The 15760-nt window shown below is 33.9% G+C and overlaps 1 protein-coding gene and 1 pseudogene across 5 annotated transcripts; both read left to right on the forward strand.

The window, feature by feature from the left end:
* Positions 1-5456: 5456 nt before the first annotated feature.
* On the forward strand, positions 5457-8112 carry LOC100790452 (endonuclease 4-like; annotated as a pseudogene).
* On the forward strand, positions 7501-14971 carry LOC100814927 (internal alternative NAD(P)H-ubiquinone oxidoreductase A2, mitochondrial). 5 transcript variants are annotated; one of them, XM_041017342.1, is made up of 10 exons: positions 7501-7567; positions 7977-8049; positions 11173-11805; positions 11982-12195; positions 12509-12669; positions 12774-12839; positions 12948-13111; positions 13191-13305; positions 13868-14047; positions 14273-14971. In XM_041017342.1, the coding sequence occupies exons 3-10, from the start codon at positions 11209-11211 to the stop codon at positions 14426-14428; spliced, it is 1653 nt and encodes a 550-aa protein (XP_040873276.1). In that variant the 5' UTR covers positions 7501-7567; positions 7977-8049; positions 11173-11208; the 3' UTR covers positions 14429-14971. The 5 variants fall into 5 exon arrangements, with proteins under 5 accessions (XP_040873276.1, XP_006583797.1, XP_040873275.1 ...); XM_006583734.3 differs by lacking the exons at positions 7501-7567; positions 7977-8049 and adding an exon at positions 8592-8730; XM_041017341.1 differs by lacking the exons at positions 7501-7567; positions 7977-8049 and adding an exon at positions 8599-8730 and having other exon boundaries at positions 11176-11805.
* Positions 14972-15760: the final 789 nt, after the last annotated feature.

Genomic DNA, 15760 nt, shown 5'->3' on the forward strand with positions numbered 1-15760 from the left:
TCTAGAAACTAAATGGTTAATGGATTCAGGGTGTTCATGGCATATGACACCAAATAGATCATGGTTTGAACAATTTTCTGATCAAGTAGATGGGTTAGTACTCCTTGGAGATAACAAGCCTTGCAAAATTGAAGGAATTGGGTCTATAAGGTTCAAGTTTCATGATGGGGCTGAAAGAATTCTCACAGAGGTTAGATATGTACCTGAGTTGAAGAGAAATTTAATCTCTCTTGGTGAATTTGATAAAAGAGGGTATGTGTTCAAGGGTGAAAAAGGAATACTGAATGTAATTAAAGACTCCATGGTTGTCATGAGGGGAATTATGGAGAATGGCCTCTATTCTATAGATGGTGAAGTTGTAATTGGCTCTGCAGCCACTGCAATCGGAAGAGTTTTATCAAAAACTGAGTTATGACACATGAGGTTGGGCCATGTAAGTGAGAAGGGGTTGATTGAATTGGCAAAACAAGAGCTGCTATGTGGGGACAGAATGGAAAGATTAAAGTTTTGTGAACATTGTGTCTATGGCAAAGCCTACAGAGCCAAATTCAATGCTAGACAACAGAGAACAAAAGATACCCTTGACTATGTTCATGCTGATCTTTGGGGTCCAACCAAGACTCCCTCTCATTCTGAAGCAAGGTATTTCTTGAGCATTGTGGATGACTACTCAAGGAAGTTGTGGATCTACATTCATAAAACAAAAGATGAGGCTTTTGATAACTTCAAAAGCTGGAAAACACTTGTGGAAAACCAAACAGGCAGAAAGATCAAGAGGCTTCATACTGATAATGGTCTTGAGTTCTGTTCTGAACCTTTTAATGATTTTTGTAAAGAGAATGGCATTGCAAGGCATAGGACAGTTGTGGGCACCCCTCAACAAAATGGTTTAGCTGAAAGATTCAACGGGACCATTTTGGAGAGAATGAGATGTATGTTGCTGAGTGCAAGATTACCCTAGATTTTTTGGGTTGAAGCAGCAATGATTGTTGTATATCTCATCAACAAGTGTCATTCAACAACTCTGAATTTCAAAACCCCTAAGGAGATTTGGTCTAGCTACCCACCAAGTCTAAAACAGCTAAAGGTATTTAGCTTTGTTGCCTATGCTCACATCAAGCAAGACAAATTGGAACCTAGAGCTGTCAAGTGCATTTTTCTAGGATATCCTGAGGGAGTGAAAGGGTATAAGCTGTGGTGTTTGGATGCTGGTTTTAAGAGGTGTTTAGTGAGTCGTGATGTTGTCTTCAATGAAGCTGAAATGGCCTACAAGACTAAGCCCAGCATGGTTCAGTCCAACACTGATCAGAGTATGAAAACTGATTATGAAAAATTAAATTTTGAGGTGGAGACTGAGGATAAACATGTTGAAACACAAGCTGTTAATTGGCCTCTTGATGAAGAGAAATCTAAAGAAGAGGAACAAGAAGAAATTGACTATGTGCTGGCTCGAGATAGAACCAAAAGGGAAATCAAACAACCTAAGAGGTATGGATATGCTGGTCTAATAGCATTTGCTCTGGTAGCTACCAGTGAAGTTTTGGAGGAAGATCCAAAAACTGTTAAAGCTATCTTAGCTAGTAAGAAGAAAGAAAAATGGTTAAGTGCCATGAATGAAGAGATTAAGTCTCTCCATGACAACCATACATGGGAATTGATTAAAAAAACCCTGGTTCTAGAGTGGTCAGCTGCAAATGGATCTTCAAGAAAAAGGAAGGCATCCAAGGAATTGAACCATACAAATTTAAAGCTAGACTTGTTGCTCAAGGATTCACTCAAAAGGAGGGAATTGACTTCAATGAAGTTTTCTCTCTTGTAGTGAAACACAGGTCAATCAGAATTCTTATGACTATGGTGACAGAATTTGATCTTGTGTTAGAACAAATGGATGTGAAGACAACATTTTTGTATGGGAAGCTTGATGAGGTGATATTGATGAAACAATCCAAGGGGTTTGAAGTCAAAGGTAAAGAGGATTATGTTTGCAAATTAAACAAATCCCTGTATGGTCTAAAGCAATCCCCCAGGCAGTGGAACAGGAGATTTATTGGATTTATGGCTCACATGCAGTTTCATAGAAGTCACTATGATAACTGTGTTTACTTCAAATTTCCTTCTAAAGCTGAGTTTGTGATATTGCTATTATATGTTGATGATATTTTGATAGCAAGTAACAGCAAGAGTGAGGTTGAAAAATTGAAATCTGAACTGAGCAAGGAATTTGAAATGAAGGATTTGGGGGCAGCCAAGAGAATATTAGGAATAGAAATCAAACGGGACAGAAAAAGGAAATTGTTGTATCTGTCCCAGGAATTATATCATAAAAAAGTTCTTGAAAGGTTTGGAATGTCAAATTCTAAACTTGTAACTACTCCTATGTCACAGCAGTTTAAGTTCAGTACAAGTCAAGCACCTAAGACACATGATGATATAATTTACATGGAAGGTATTCCATATGCTAATGTTGTAGGGTCACTGATGTATGCTATGGTATGTACTCACCCTGACATAGCTCATGTAGTGAGCCTAGTAAGTAGGTTCATGGCAAATTCAGGCAAAGCACATTGGCAAACCCTGAAATGGATACTCAGATATATCAAAGGATCACTTGGAAGAGTTCTGGTTTATGGTGGAGCTAGGAATAGCAGACGAACAACTGTTATTGAAGGTTTTATAGATTCTGATTATGTTGGCTGTTTAGATTCAAGGAAATCCCTCACAGGATTTGTGTTCACTGCTTTTAGCACTGCAATTAGTTAGAAAGCTAGCCTTTAAAAGGTAATGGCTTTATCAACCACTGAAGCTGAGTATATTGCTCTTACAAAAGTTGTGAAAGAATCTTTGTGGCTTGAAGGCATTGCAAAGGAGTTGAAGATACATAATGAAGTGATCACAATACACTGTGACAGCCAAAGTGCCATTGATTTATCCAGAAATTTTGTGCATCATGAGAGGACAAAGCACATTGATATTAAGCTGCATTTTGTCAGAGAAGTTATTGGTCAAGGATAAGTTATAGTCAAGAAGATTTCAACTGATCACGAAGGCTCTTCCAAGCAGCAAGTTTTTCCATTGTTTGGACTTAATTCAGCTGAAGGGTGATTAAATCATGTTTCTGCAGCGACCACTGTTTTTTTTTTAATGTTTTGTTATTGAACCAAGGTGGAGAATTGTTGTATGTTGGTTCATTAACAATCATTAGTTAGATTCTTTTAGACTTTACCAACTTAGTTATTTTCTGTTATCTTGTTATAGAATGTAACGGTTAGATAGTTTTAAGTTGGTTAGGTTGATTAGACTTGAAATAGTGTTTCTATTTCTTCTTCTTGCATAGCCTAGATCATAAGAGAGATTCTGTAACCAAAGAAAAAAATACTGCAGAGATTGAATAAAAGTGATTACTGTGAGTTTTGTGCAGTTTTAGTTCATTTTTTTGCATTTTACTTATTCTTGTTCATACAAGAAACTCATTCTTTTGTGAAATAAAATCTGATCTTGACACAAAATTATATTTTTCTTCTATTAATAATTTTAGTCTCAAAATATAACATCTATGTTGGTGACAGTTTCAGTACTTGTTATTTAATCAAAGAATCTAACGAAACATTAAAAAATCTTACAGGCACATGATATATTTGTGTAACTGTTTGAGTTTGCGAACATTTGCTAGCAAAAAATCCAGCCCCTTTCATTTAGTTTGTATCTTTGCAATGGATAGTTGGATTCATCTTGAAATTTGTGCGACTATGAGTTCAACGTACAATTAAACATAAATATTGTTATATGTAATTTGTTTGTGATAAATAATATTTTTAGTCCTTCCTTTAAAAAATAATATAATTACCTAAAATATAATTTTTTTTGTTCGGTATTTGACTATTGGACATATTCTTGTTGGAACACGTTATTGAACATCCCCATGAAATCACCAATTTTCTCTTTTCAAATTTTCAACCTAACCGGACCTAACTATTGCAACTAAATTATTATTTTTTGACATTATAGTTATACATTAATTTTGTACTTTTTTTATACATTAGAGAGACAAATTTGAAATAAATTAAATGTGACGAAAAATAAATTATAAAAGATTATTATACTAATATTATAACCCTTACTTTTTGTCTTGCATGTTCACATTATAGGTATCTTATACCCTACACGGCTACACTAGCATGAATCACACCTGGCTTATTTTCAATGAATAGGAATTTGGGACCTCCTTAACAAAAAAATCAACAATTCAATCGTAGATTTCCCCCCAACACTTTGATGATTACACTATTAAGATTAATATTATTGTGCATTATTGCTTAGTGACAAGACATTGCCAACTTCATCTATTTGGATTTGTAGGTTATAATTAAGACATTAAACTCACATCATACTTTAGTGTGAGCTATTTTTTTTATGCACATGTGAGCTAATTTTTGTTCATGGTCTTCCTTTTGTGATTCACTAAACCTAGACGTTTTAGCAGCAGCATTAATATTAAAAAAAAACACTATTTTTTTATATATCTAAAAAGATTGTCAATCTCTGTCTTCTTCAAAAATAGACTAGAGAAGTTGCAATACAGAGAGAGAGAGACTATAGTTTTTATATTTTTGTGCAAAGTTATAAATCATGAAAATTAGAACATTCAAAGAAGTTGATAACAATGGAATAACAAGAAGATTCTTAATATTTCATATCTTTCAGGACTCTCCTTAGTTTTGTTATTAAATTTTATGGGAGTTGTGATATATTTTTTGTTTGTCTACCTATCTCAAAGTTATAATTTTATGAAATATCGTGATAATGGATTATTTAAATCACATCTTAACGAGAAAGAGTAAATGCGTGTGAATAAAAGTGATGATATCAACATATTAATACGACAAGTATATAGAATGCTTAAAAAATAATAAAATGATTTACTTGATTTAGAAAAAACTTAGCTCACAAACCATTTTTATGTTGCAAATTTTTTCCGGGCATGTTTACATTGGTTAAACAAATAATTTTGATTAGTACGCCTTAATTTTGACACAAGGTTTTGATCTTTATACGTTTTCTCAATATGTTAGTTTTTTCTTTTTTTCATATCCAATGTAGCATTCTTAAACTTAGAGGAGATAATTATAATATATGGAAGGAGATGATCCTGCCACATTTGGGGTAGATGGCCATAGATTATACTAATCAGAAAGATGAATCACCTACAATTACTTGTGGAAGTAACCCAATATTAATTGTTGTCATATATGAGTGGTGGGAGTGATCTGATTGGTTCAACATGTTCATTAAGATTAAAATCTCAATTTCAATACGTGGTTTTGTCAATTAGCATGAAAAAGTCTTAAACTTGTTCAAAGCCATTGACAAACAATTCATCACTTTTGATAAGGCATTAACAAACACCCTAATCATAAAGTTCTCTTTGACTCACTAGTGTGAAAAGTCTCTGATCACAAATGCTTCCAGATTCTGCTCAAGGTGATCTTGCTGCGGTTTGCTCTTGGGCTGATGAGGTTGGCCATACTTACCGCTATCGTTGGTGTAGCGCTTTACATTATGCTGACACGCCGGATTTCAAGTGTAACTATGAATACTTCAGTAAGTTTGTTCGGTTGTTTGGTATATTGGCCTCGATGAAATTGTCGTGTATTCAGGTCTTGTTTGGATAAACTTATCAATGACAGTTTATGAGAAGAAAATAAGAAGGTAAAATGAATTAAACTTCTTTTAAGTTAAAATTAGCTTGTGCATAAGTTAAAATCAGTTTTTGGAAAAGTTAAATGAGAGAGCTCTTAAAAAAGTTGAAGTGCATAAGTTGATTTTAACTTGTGGGAAAAATTTAATTCATTTTACTTTCTTACTTTCTTCTCCTATAAATGCTTATTGAGAAATTTTCCAAACAAGGCCTTAGACAGTTCAATGGCCACACACTTTGCAAATTACTCTGATGTGTTTTTTTCATGATTCTTGTAGGAGACTGTCATGATTCTTACAGACATAAACATAGGTGTGTTAGTGGAGCAATATACAACTATACAATGCAACTTAAATCAGCTGATGCAAGCACTTCATCTGAATTTAACTGTATGCATTCACAGAGGATATTCTTAATTTGTTTGTCACATACGAAGATAGTTCCTTTAATTTACTCTTCTGATTCTGCCTTTATCAATTACAGATAATTTGGCAGAGGCACTTATGTTCTTGTCACATTTTGTTGGGGATATTCATCAGGTTTGCTCGTCCTAGTTCCTATTTAAGATCTTATAAAAAACAGAAGTTATTATTGGTTTATAAAGTAAATATGATTTTCATATCTTTTATCCTTGATTTGCATGAGTAGCAAACTAGAGTTTGAGTTTACCTGTGGGTAGATAAGTTGGGAAATGAGAACTTGAAACTTTAAAACAAGAATTGGTGCGAATAAGTCATGATATTGTTCCCTATGTACTACGTGAAAATTACAGTTACATGGTTCAATATGTGTTTTTCTTCTCCAAACTTGTGCTATAAAGGAATTGTTTTTTATTCCCATTTTCTTTTGCAGCCCCTGCATGTTGTTTTCACTGGAGCCCTAGATGGAAACACAATAACAGTTCGTTGGTACTGAAGGAAAACAAATCTTCATTATGTAGGTGTCTAGAATCAGATTCTATGCTAGTTGGTGACATGATGCAGGCTGGTTGCCTTCTGTAACTAAATTGTATTAGGCATTTTCTCCCAGTGTTTGTGATTGACTGAGAATGTCTGTTTTTTTTTTTTTAATGGTCTTTATCAAAGATTCATAGTTTCTAAGAATTTTTTTTACCTATATTAACTCCATATGATTAATGATTATTGATTTCATATGCTATTGCTTTCTTGATTATGATTGGGAGAAACAGGTCATATGGGCAAGGAAAAGATTCAGGATCTCTATCCATTTTTAAAAACAAGGGAATGAATTTTAATTTCAATTTCAACTCTATTTCCATTTATGCTTTTGCAGTTTGCACTGATTTCTATTTCCTACACTTAGCATTTGGTGCCAAATTTAAAGAAACCTTATTGTGTTCTCACATACTGTAGGTACAAGATGCACCCACTTTTGATATTGCTTCTTATTTATGTTGTCACTAACATTTTCTACATATTTCTTTGGTTTTCATATGTTGGCCATAATGCCCATGCAATCTGTCTCTGTCAATAATGCAATAAATAGACTAAATTCAGTGATTTGGATTTTTGGTCCAGGTGTGGGATGACTTGATTATTCAGTCTGCTCTAAAAACATTCTATGATTCTGATCTTTCTATTATGATACAAGCCATTCAAAGGAATATTACAGTGAGTTTTATTTTTCCCTATTTTTTAATCCATTTATTCAAATGACAAAGATACCCAGCATAGAGAAAATGAAGTTTTTTCTTTTGTCATCATGGTTATTGCTTGCTTGGACTTGTAATATAGATATTTATAGGCCAAGAGGCTGACTGCTGATTTTTACTCACTATCTGCAGTATAATTGGCCAAATGATGTATCAATTTGGGAATATTGTGCCCACAACTACACAGCCTGTCCAAATCGGTATAAGCATGATACATTTCCTGTCCAACCTTTTTATCATTTTACTCTCTAGTTTTGTCTGATACTCTGATTGGTTTCTTAGTATTAAATTGGTTACTCTTTCCATTGCTTGGTAGTCAATATTTTTATTTGTATATAAACAGATTTATATTAATTTCTTGTGCCACATTATCATAACTTTGCTCCTTGAAAACATTGTGAATTGATAGAGTTGAAATACTTATCCTAACCAATAATGAATTCACAATACTGATTAATTAATATGTACATTTGCTTGTACATTTGGATAGCCAGGGGCTCCCTTTGTTTTGACATATTAGCATACTACTAGCAATTACAATACTTCTTACATACAACTAATATAAAGAATTTGCATCTATGATTTGATTGGTTACAATTTACAATTCAGGTATGCTTCTGAAACATTAGCTTAGCATGCAAATTTGCCTACAGAAATGCTACACCAGGAAGCACTTTGGAAGGTATTTCCTATTTTCTCATCTAAAAACATAATATTAGAGAAACTCCATAATCTTCAGCTAGAGATATCCTCTTCCTCTTGTGGGTAGTGTTGTTTTTTGTGTCTCCTTGCTTTTCTTAGCTTCAAGGGACTTTCCTTGTTTGATATGAAAAGGCCAAAGGGAATGATTCCCCTTTTGAGTGAATTGTGGTCACACCTAGATAGAAGGGTGTGTTAAAAATTCCATATGACGGATAACCATGAGAAAAAATGAGACATATTAAAGTCCTATATCGAATAAAGATAATGTCGAGATAAATGATATAAGTGGAGAACAATCCTCATCTTACAGAGTGGTTTTGTAGGATTGAGTTAAACTCAAATCTACTTTCTGACATGAATATTTAATTTTTCCTGTGTTGTGTTACTATCTACTTTAAGAGAATTATTGATCCTAATGCATCCCATTTTTTTTTCTTCTTTTGAATCCTTTTTTTTATATCAAATAATATCTAAAAGTGTGTATTTCATTTTTCTCTGTACCCGAGCATGACGACCGATGCAATGCACCAAATTATTCAACATTAGACGATTGCCACCCCTTTATTGATTAGTGAGATTAATTTTGGACCATTATAGAAGCCACCATTCTGTACCTATTGGAAGTGGTGTGAATGTGATTGGCAATGGGGCTCCTTTTGAGGTGAGAAATCTTGTTTTAACAACCTTATTAACGTGGGTCATTACCTCTTAATGGACCAATTAATACTTTCCCTTCCCCTAATATGCATTGGTTATTACTTCTCTCGTTGATAATTACTTCTTTCTAAATTATAAATTTGTTTAAATAATTTTGCTTAGACGTCATGTAAGTCAGTAAGTGGCAACACCTTTGTAAAAGAAATAATTGGTCCCTCAAGTAGTAGAATTGAAAGAGAAAGATGTGAGTATGAAGTTTACCTTCCTTGGATCCGATCTGAGGGAATTCCCGAAACTCAATTTGTAGAATGTAAGAAAAAAAAAGAAGTTTTGAAAGTAAAATAAATTTCAGAAAGTAAATTCTAGAACTTGTAACAATTACTAAAAATAATTTATAAAATTTAGTTTTCAAAAATTAAGGGCATTCTTATAAATAAATTAGAAAAGGCAGGGGATGTAGAAATAAATTTATTGTAGTGTTGTTATCTTCACTCTTCCTCTTTGTTTACACATCTTTCTTTTCAGTTTGTTTTCCAAAAATGTCTTTTTTTTTTGTAAAATACACTTACCAGTTAACATACATACTAGTTTTTTTTACCAGTGCGATACACAATAAAAAGAGAATTTGAGTGTTTTTATTTAAATTTTAATTATAAAAATGAGATTATTTTAATAACAACTACTTTAGAAGTTTTTTTTTTCTTTGCAATAATCCTTGGGCCTAAAAGCCCAATTGACGCCTGCACACATTTTGGAAAGTGATTCCGCAATAACAGGAGCTTGGGAAGATAGAGACTTGAGAGCTGAAATCGTTGCATTTGACACGGAACCTCCAAAACTATCGAAGTACTACTAGTATGTGGGGCCCAGTGAGGAATAAATCATTATCAACCGTTGATGAAAGTTCAACACCACAGATTTGTTGCACCTTCTTTGACCACTTTACTAATACACATTGAAATGGAAGTTTCTAGTAATTAATTATGGCATTATGGTCAAAGATGGAATGAGCAAAAGTCTTATTTCTCTTCATACATAACTTAACGTCGCCGTTTCATTCGCTCCCTTCCCTTTTGGAGGAATAAGGAAAAAAAAAAAAATGTGCTTGTTTCCCTTCCTAGAACCTTGGCACTTTTCTACTTGGAATTATTTATTATTTCATTTACCACTTTGTTAAAAAAATAGATTTAAGACCTTCTAGAATCTCAATTGTACCCTAATTTCTTGGGGGCACAAGTCGGCGTGCTGTGTCACATGCGAATGGGGTATTAATAAACTTTACACTACTAAGTTGCCTACACGTACCATATTTAACCCTGACAACCTAAATACGAGATTTTGCACACAACAACAAAGCGTGAAAAAAAATTCTTAAATCTTCGCCTCCAGCAACTTCATTACCAAACCAAAGGTTACTTTTCTTAAACAGCATGGATCATGAATATTCTTAGCTTTTTATTTTCATTTGCTCATGTTATATTGATTTTCTTCAAGTGTTCATCATTTTTTGGTTCTTAAGCTTAATTGCATAGTATTAAACTGATCATTATGGAAAGATGCTGCTGTTTCTGCTAATGTGTTTTTTTTTCTCTTTCTATTTCTATTTCCTTGTTCATGCTTTTCTTGTGACTTTGAGCATTGATGTTACTTTACGGGGTTGTCGCCATGACAAACCAAATTGTTGATCTTTCTATGCCTTTGTTTTGTTAGTAGGCAAGTATCAATTTGCATTGATTCGTCAATGCAAACTCTTTTTTATTTTTTTTCTCTTTATTTTCAATGCAAACTCATTTGATGAATTCAAATCTCACATGAAAAGAGTTTCAACAAATTCTTTCAATCTTAATCTCCGTCATCTGCAGGCAGTAAGAGTTTTTTTTCTAAAAGAAAAGGGTGGAATAAGCTTACAAGAGTGGAAAACCATGGTTGTCTGGCTTATGATGATCACTCACAGCATAGCCTCTAGGATCTATATGACATTCTAACTCGCTTAGTGTTTTGTTCAATAAGATCATTTTCTGCAGAAAATGTGTTTGATGGCATCATCAAAAAGTAAATCTTGACGTGTTTTTAGTGTCCATCATATTCCATATGTCTGTCAATGTCAAATTCCATGTGCCAGTTACTAGCGTAAAGAAATTAATGTAAAATCAGCAACAATTTTGGGAGTTTCTTAACTTTATGGAGCTCTTTGTAACTGCCAATGGCTGATGAGAAAGGCTACATTAACTTTTGTTTTTGTTGTCCAATATTCTTGGAATTGATGGTTGCCAACTTGTCAAACTGTGGTTTCTTTGCAACCCTCAACTCCCTTTTGTCTCTGCTCATGCTCTGAAGCACGTAATTTGTATATATAACTTGTTATTTCTTGTAAAACATTTCATCCTTCCCCTGATTGCTGTTCAAACTTGGAAACACTAAAACCTCTGAACTTTGATCTTTTCAGAAGGTTTAGGAAGTGTAGAAGACTTGTTCTCTAACAATGGCATTGGCAAGGATTGCTAGGGCCAACCTGAGAAGATCAGGAGGTGCTTTTGGCAGTTATGCTCATGAGAAGGATACGTTCAATGTAGGAGGATACACAAGCAGATGCAACATACCTTCCCATGCAAATTTTGAATCAGATGGAAAGTTTTCATATGCTCCAAGAATTAAGGAACAGAACTACATGAACTTTTCAATGAGGGGAATATCAGGAACGCCACACCATCAGTTTCCTTCTGCTAGCACACAGACGGTTATAGAGGAATCTGAGTATGAGTTTGAGAATGATCGGCAAAGATATGCTGGACTAGAGGCAACAAAGCCAGGTGAAAAGCCTAGGGTGGTTGTTCTTGGTACGGGTTGGGCTGCGTGTCGGTTCCTCAAAGGGATAGACACCAAAATTTATGATGTTGTGTGCATATCACCAAGGAATCACATGGTCTTTACTCCTTTGCTTGCTTCAACGTGTGTTGGAACCCTGGAATTCAGAACTGTTACTGAGCCTGTATCCAGAATACAGGATGCATTAGCAAGGGACCCTAACTCCTACTTCTTTCTAGCTTCTTGCACTGGCATTGACACAGGCAAACATGAAGTGAGTGAAATGATATACACCCTTTGGCCTATGTTTTCTTTACATTCTTTGGACATTCATGTAGTCATGGAATGCTCAATGTGAGATATATAAACCTATGTTTGTACCAAGTTTTTCTATAGAATGCAGAAGTTTTTCTAGTGAAATGCCTACTCATTTTTATTTCATGTCAACAGATCTATTGTGAGGCAGTTAACAATGGTGGATTGCCTCAAGAGCCTTACCAATTCAAAGTCGCTTATGACAAGCTTGTAATTGCAACAGGATCTGAGCCTTTAACTTTTGGCATCAAGGGAGTAAAGGAAAATGCTTTTTTTCTTCGTGAAGTGAACCATGCTCAAGAAATAAGGAAGAGACTTCTCCTTAATCTGATGCTTTCTGAAAACCCAGGTGGGTATTTCATATCCATCATAGTTTATTTTTAAGTATTCTCATTGGAGTTTTGCATTTTGACAGAATTTTGTAAACGGTAATGCAACACATCTATATGTCATTCACATATTCTGTTCCGTTTTCTCTTTATTTTCTCCTCTAATTCACTTTTAAGCTTTCTTTTTCTTTTAGTATTATTCTTCGGCAGGAGCCATTAAAAGTTGTTATACAGCATTATATTTTCAATTGTTTCACTTTGTTTGTATTAATAACTCTGCAGTTGTCATTTTCTTGCTAAATCCTATATGCTAAGAACGTTTTCATGTAACAGGCATATCAGAAGAAGAAAAGAAATGCCTTCTGCACTGTGTAGTTATTGGAGGTGGCCCTACAGGAGTGGAATTTAGTGGTGAATTGAGTGATTTCATCATGAGAGATGTTCATGAGCGCTATACTCATGTCAAAGATTACATTCACGTAACACTCATTGAGGTACCTAGGACCTGGCTGAATTCACTTCCATATAGGAAAGCCTATTGTGTGAGTTGAGGTTAAAATTGGTATACTTAACCATTATGATGACTTTTTATGATTAGGCAAACGAGATACTGTCATCCTTTGATGTTAGCCTACGGCAATATGCAACAAAGCACTTAACAAAGGTAAACCTTGAGTTTTGATCATATATTTTAATCTGTCTAGATTAGCAACTAGCTCATGGTTTCAACTTTCAAGTTTAAGCCTTATACATTCAATGTTTGTTGTATCAGTCCGGGGTCCGTCTTATGCGAGGTGTAGTGAAGGAGGTGCATCCCAAAAAGATAATTCTGAGTGATGGAACAGAAGTTCCTTATGGCCTCTTGGTTTGGTCCACAGGGGTTGGTGCTTCTCAGTTTGTGAAAACACTAGATCTTCCTAAATCTCAAGGTGGAAGGTATGTGTGCTGCCTAAAAATAAAAAGCATTGTTGCTCAATTGTGATCTCCATTTAATTGATGTTGTTGATTGATACAGAATTGGTGTAGATGATTGGCTGCGTGTTCCCTCGGTGGAAGATGTCTTTGCCCTTGGAGATTGTGCTGGTTTTCTTGAACACACTGGAAGACCTGTGCTTCCAGCTCTAGCTCAGGTTAGCCTTTACCTATTTCGTTTCTGCTAAATGATATCGATAAAGTGATCAAGAAAACAACCAAATAAAGTTAAACCTTTGCTGATCTATAATGTACTTGTATCCAATGAGAAAAATCCCAAAGAGGGTACAGTGGATGTACTTGCCAATTGCAGTTGACATCTATTTATGTTTACTCCCGAGCATGGAATGATATAAACCTCTTCCTGAGTGCCCTCTTGGTAGCTGCTCAGGAGGCCTACTATGGGTGTGTTTGGATACCCTTTGGAACCACGTTGAACGGAAAAATCACACTTTCCAAAGCAACTATGTTGTAGCTTTCATGTGAAAGTCTTTTGGCATTGGTTTCATCTGATTCCCCAACACACACAGAATATCTATTGCTATTTTAGTGTTAAATTGTTCATGTGGCATTGTGCACATAAAAAATAGTAATTACCAGCAACTAGGTATTCTAGTCACAATACATTTCCATAAAGTATATTCCACTCTGTGCTGAAGAAACTAGCATCAAGAGCTGTTCATGTCCCATGAACTTACCAATGTATTTGGTTTATTACAGGTTGCTGAAAGGCAGGGAAAGTTTCTTGTGGAATTGTTCAACGAAATAGGGAATCAGAATGGAGGCAAGGCTTATTCTGCAAAAGGCATGCCATTTGGAGAGCCTTTTGTGTATAGGCATCTTGGGAGTATGGCATCAGTAGGTGGCTACAAAGCACTGGTTGATCTACGACAGTCAAAGGTACAACATTGGAATGTTTCTAATTCTATCTTTAACCTTTACTAAGCTTTCAAGGTTTTTTTTTTTTTTAATTGGCAGGTAATGTTAATTTATATCTAAATGTTAGTTTTTTTATTATATAAGGAAATCAAAACCGTCATTTTTTTTAATCATATATAAGAAAAAAAAAATTAAGGAAAGCAAAAATAACAGCTTATGATTTTGTGCTACATATATGACTTTTAGGATTCAAAGGGGTTGTCACTTGCTGGTTTTGTTAGCTGGATGATATGGCGCTCTGCATATCTTACACGTGTCCTTAGCTGGAGGAACAGGTTTTACGTGGCAGTGAACTGGGCCACCACATTAGTCTTCGGCAGAGACAACAGCAGGATAGGTTGAAATTTTCATTCATTAAAGAAGCAGCAAAACCAGTCAATCTTTTTGCCTCATTATTTTGGCTAAGTTGTTGGCCGTTGCATTCTTTTAATCTTTCTATTCGCTGAGAATTTGTATAATAACAGATAAAAAAAATGAGTTGCATGGTTAAAATATTTTACGACAATTTATTCTTCATATTTTGAGCTCTCAACAGAAAAAAATGTCTTTCGGAATTCATTGTAAGGGACTTACCGATAACCTCACAATTTTTTTTACAAAGGATGGGAAGAAATTGCAAACTAAAGGTGAAAACAAGAACCCAAATGGTTGAAGGTGTTTTTATTTTTACTATAAGGCTTTTGTTTGAACAGTTAAAAGCCATGAGTTAAATCTTCTCTGGTTTCGTCTTCCTACTGTATATAAAAGTACTTTTGGGTTATTAAGCATATTGCTGTGCCTTCTTTAGGGTACGTTTAAGAAGATGAAAAGAAATAGAATGAATGAAAATAAGTAGAAAAATTAAAGAGGAAATATTAGGAGTTTAGTTGGAGAAAAATGTGAAAAGTTAAGAAAAGAAAATAAAGAAGTGAACGGAAATAATTGAGAAATAGAATGACAAGTTATTATTGGACTACTCCACACTATTTCCCTGATATCAAAGCCAACATTATTTCCATTAGCTATATTTCTACTCTCTCCATCCTATTTTCATCCAATCAAACAAACGCTCAGAGTTCATACAATTAGTTCAACAAAAAAATTTCACCCAACTTTTATGAATAATAATAAACGTCCACCTTGGGTGGAGAGATAAGAGAGATTGAGAGAAGAAAGAAATATATAGAGAAAAAAATATCAGGTGTGACATCTAATGTGATGACAATTGACAAATCGAAATAGAAAAAAAGAAAGGAGAAACGGAGTTATAAAATTATGATTAAATTAAAATTTGTGAGTAGGTTTAACTTGTCTAAGTCAACAGCATGTAGGTAATTTATTACACTAACAATACATAAAAATAAATTATTTAAATTAAAACATAAATGTTTATTGCTATAGTACATCAAAATTTAAATTTTAATTCAATTTAAGATCAATTAAGATTATGATAAACTAATGTGTCAAGATTTAATTTATCTAAAAAAGGAAAAATATCTTTATTTTTTTTTTAAAAAAAGAAGGAATGATGTCCTCTTTTTAGAACAAAAAAAAAAGAAATATCTTTTTACCAGCTTATAAGCTACTTTGACCAAAATAAACTAATGTGTCAAGATTTCAAATTCAATATTTAAATTTAAAATTAAATTAAATATTCAATGCAAAAAAAAAAATACGATTTATTAAATAAAAAAA

Source organism: Glycine max, chromosome 7 (assembly GCF_000004515.6).
Source record: "Glycine max cultivar Williams 82 chromosome 7, Glycine_max_v4.0, whole genome shotgun sequence".
Lineage (NCBI taxonomy): Eukaryota > Viridiplantae > Streptophyta > Magnoliopsida > Fabales > Fabaceae > Glycine > Glycine max.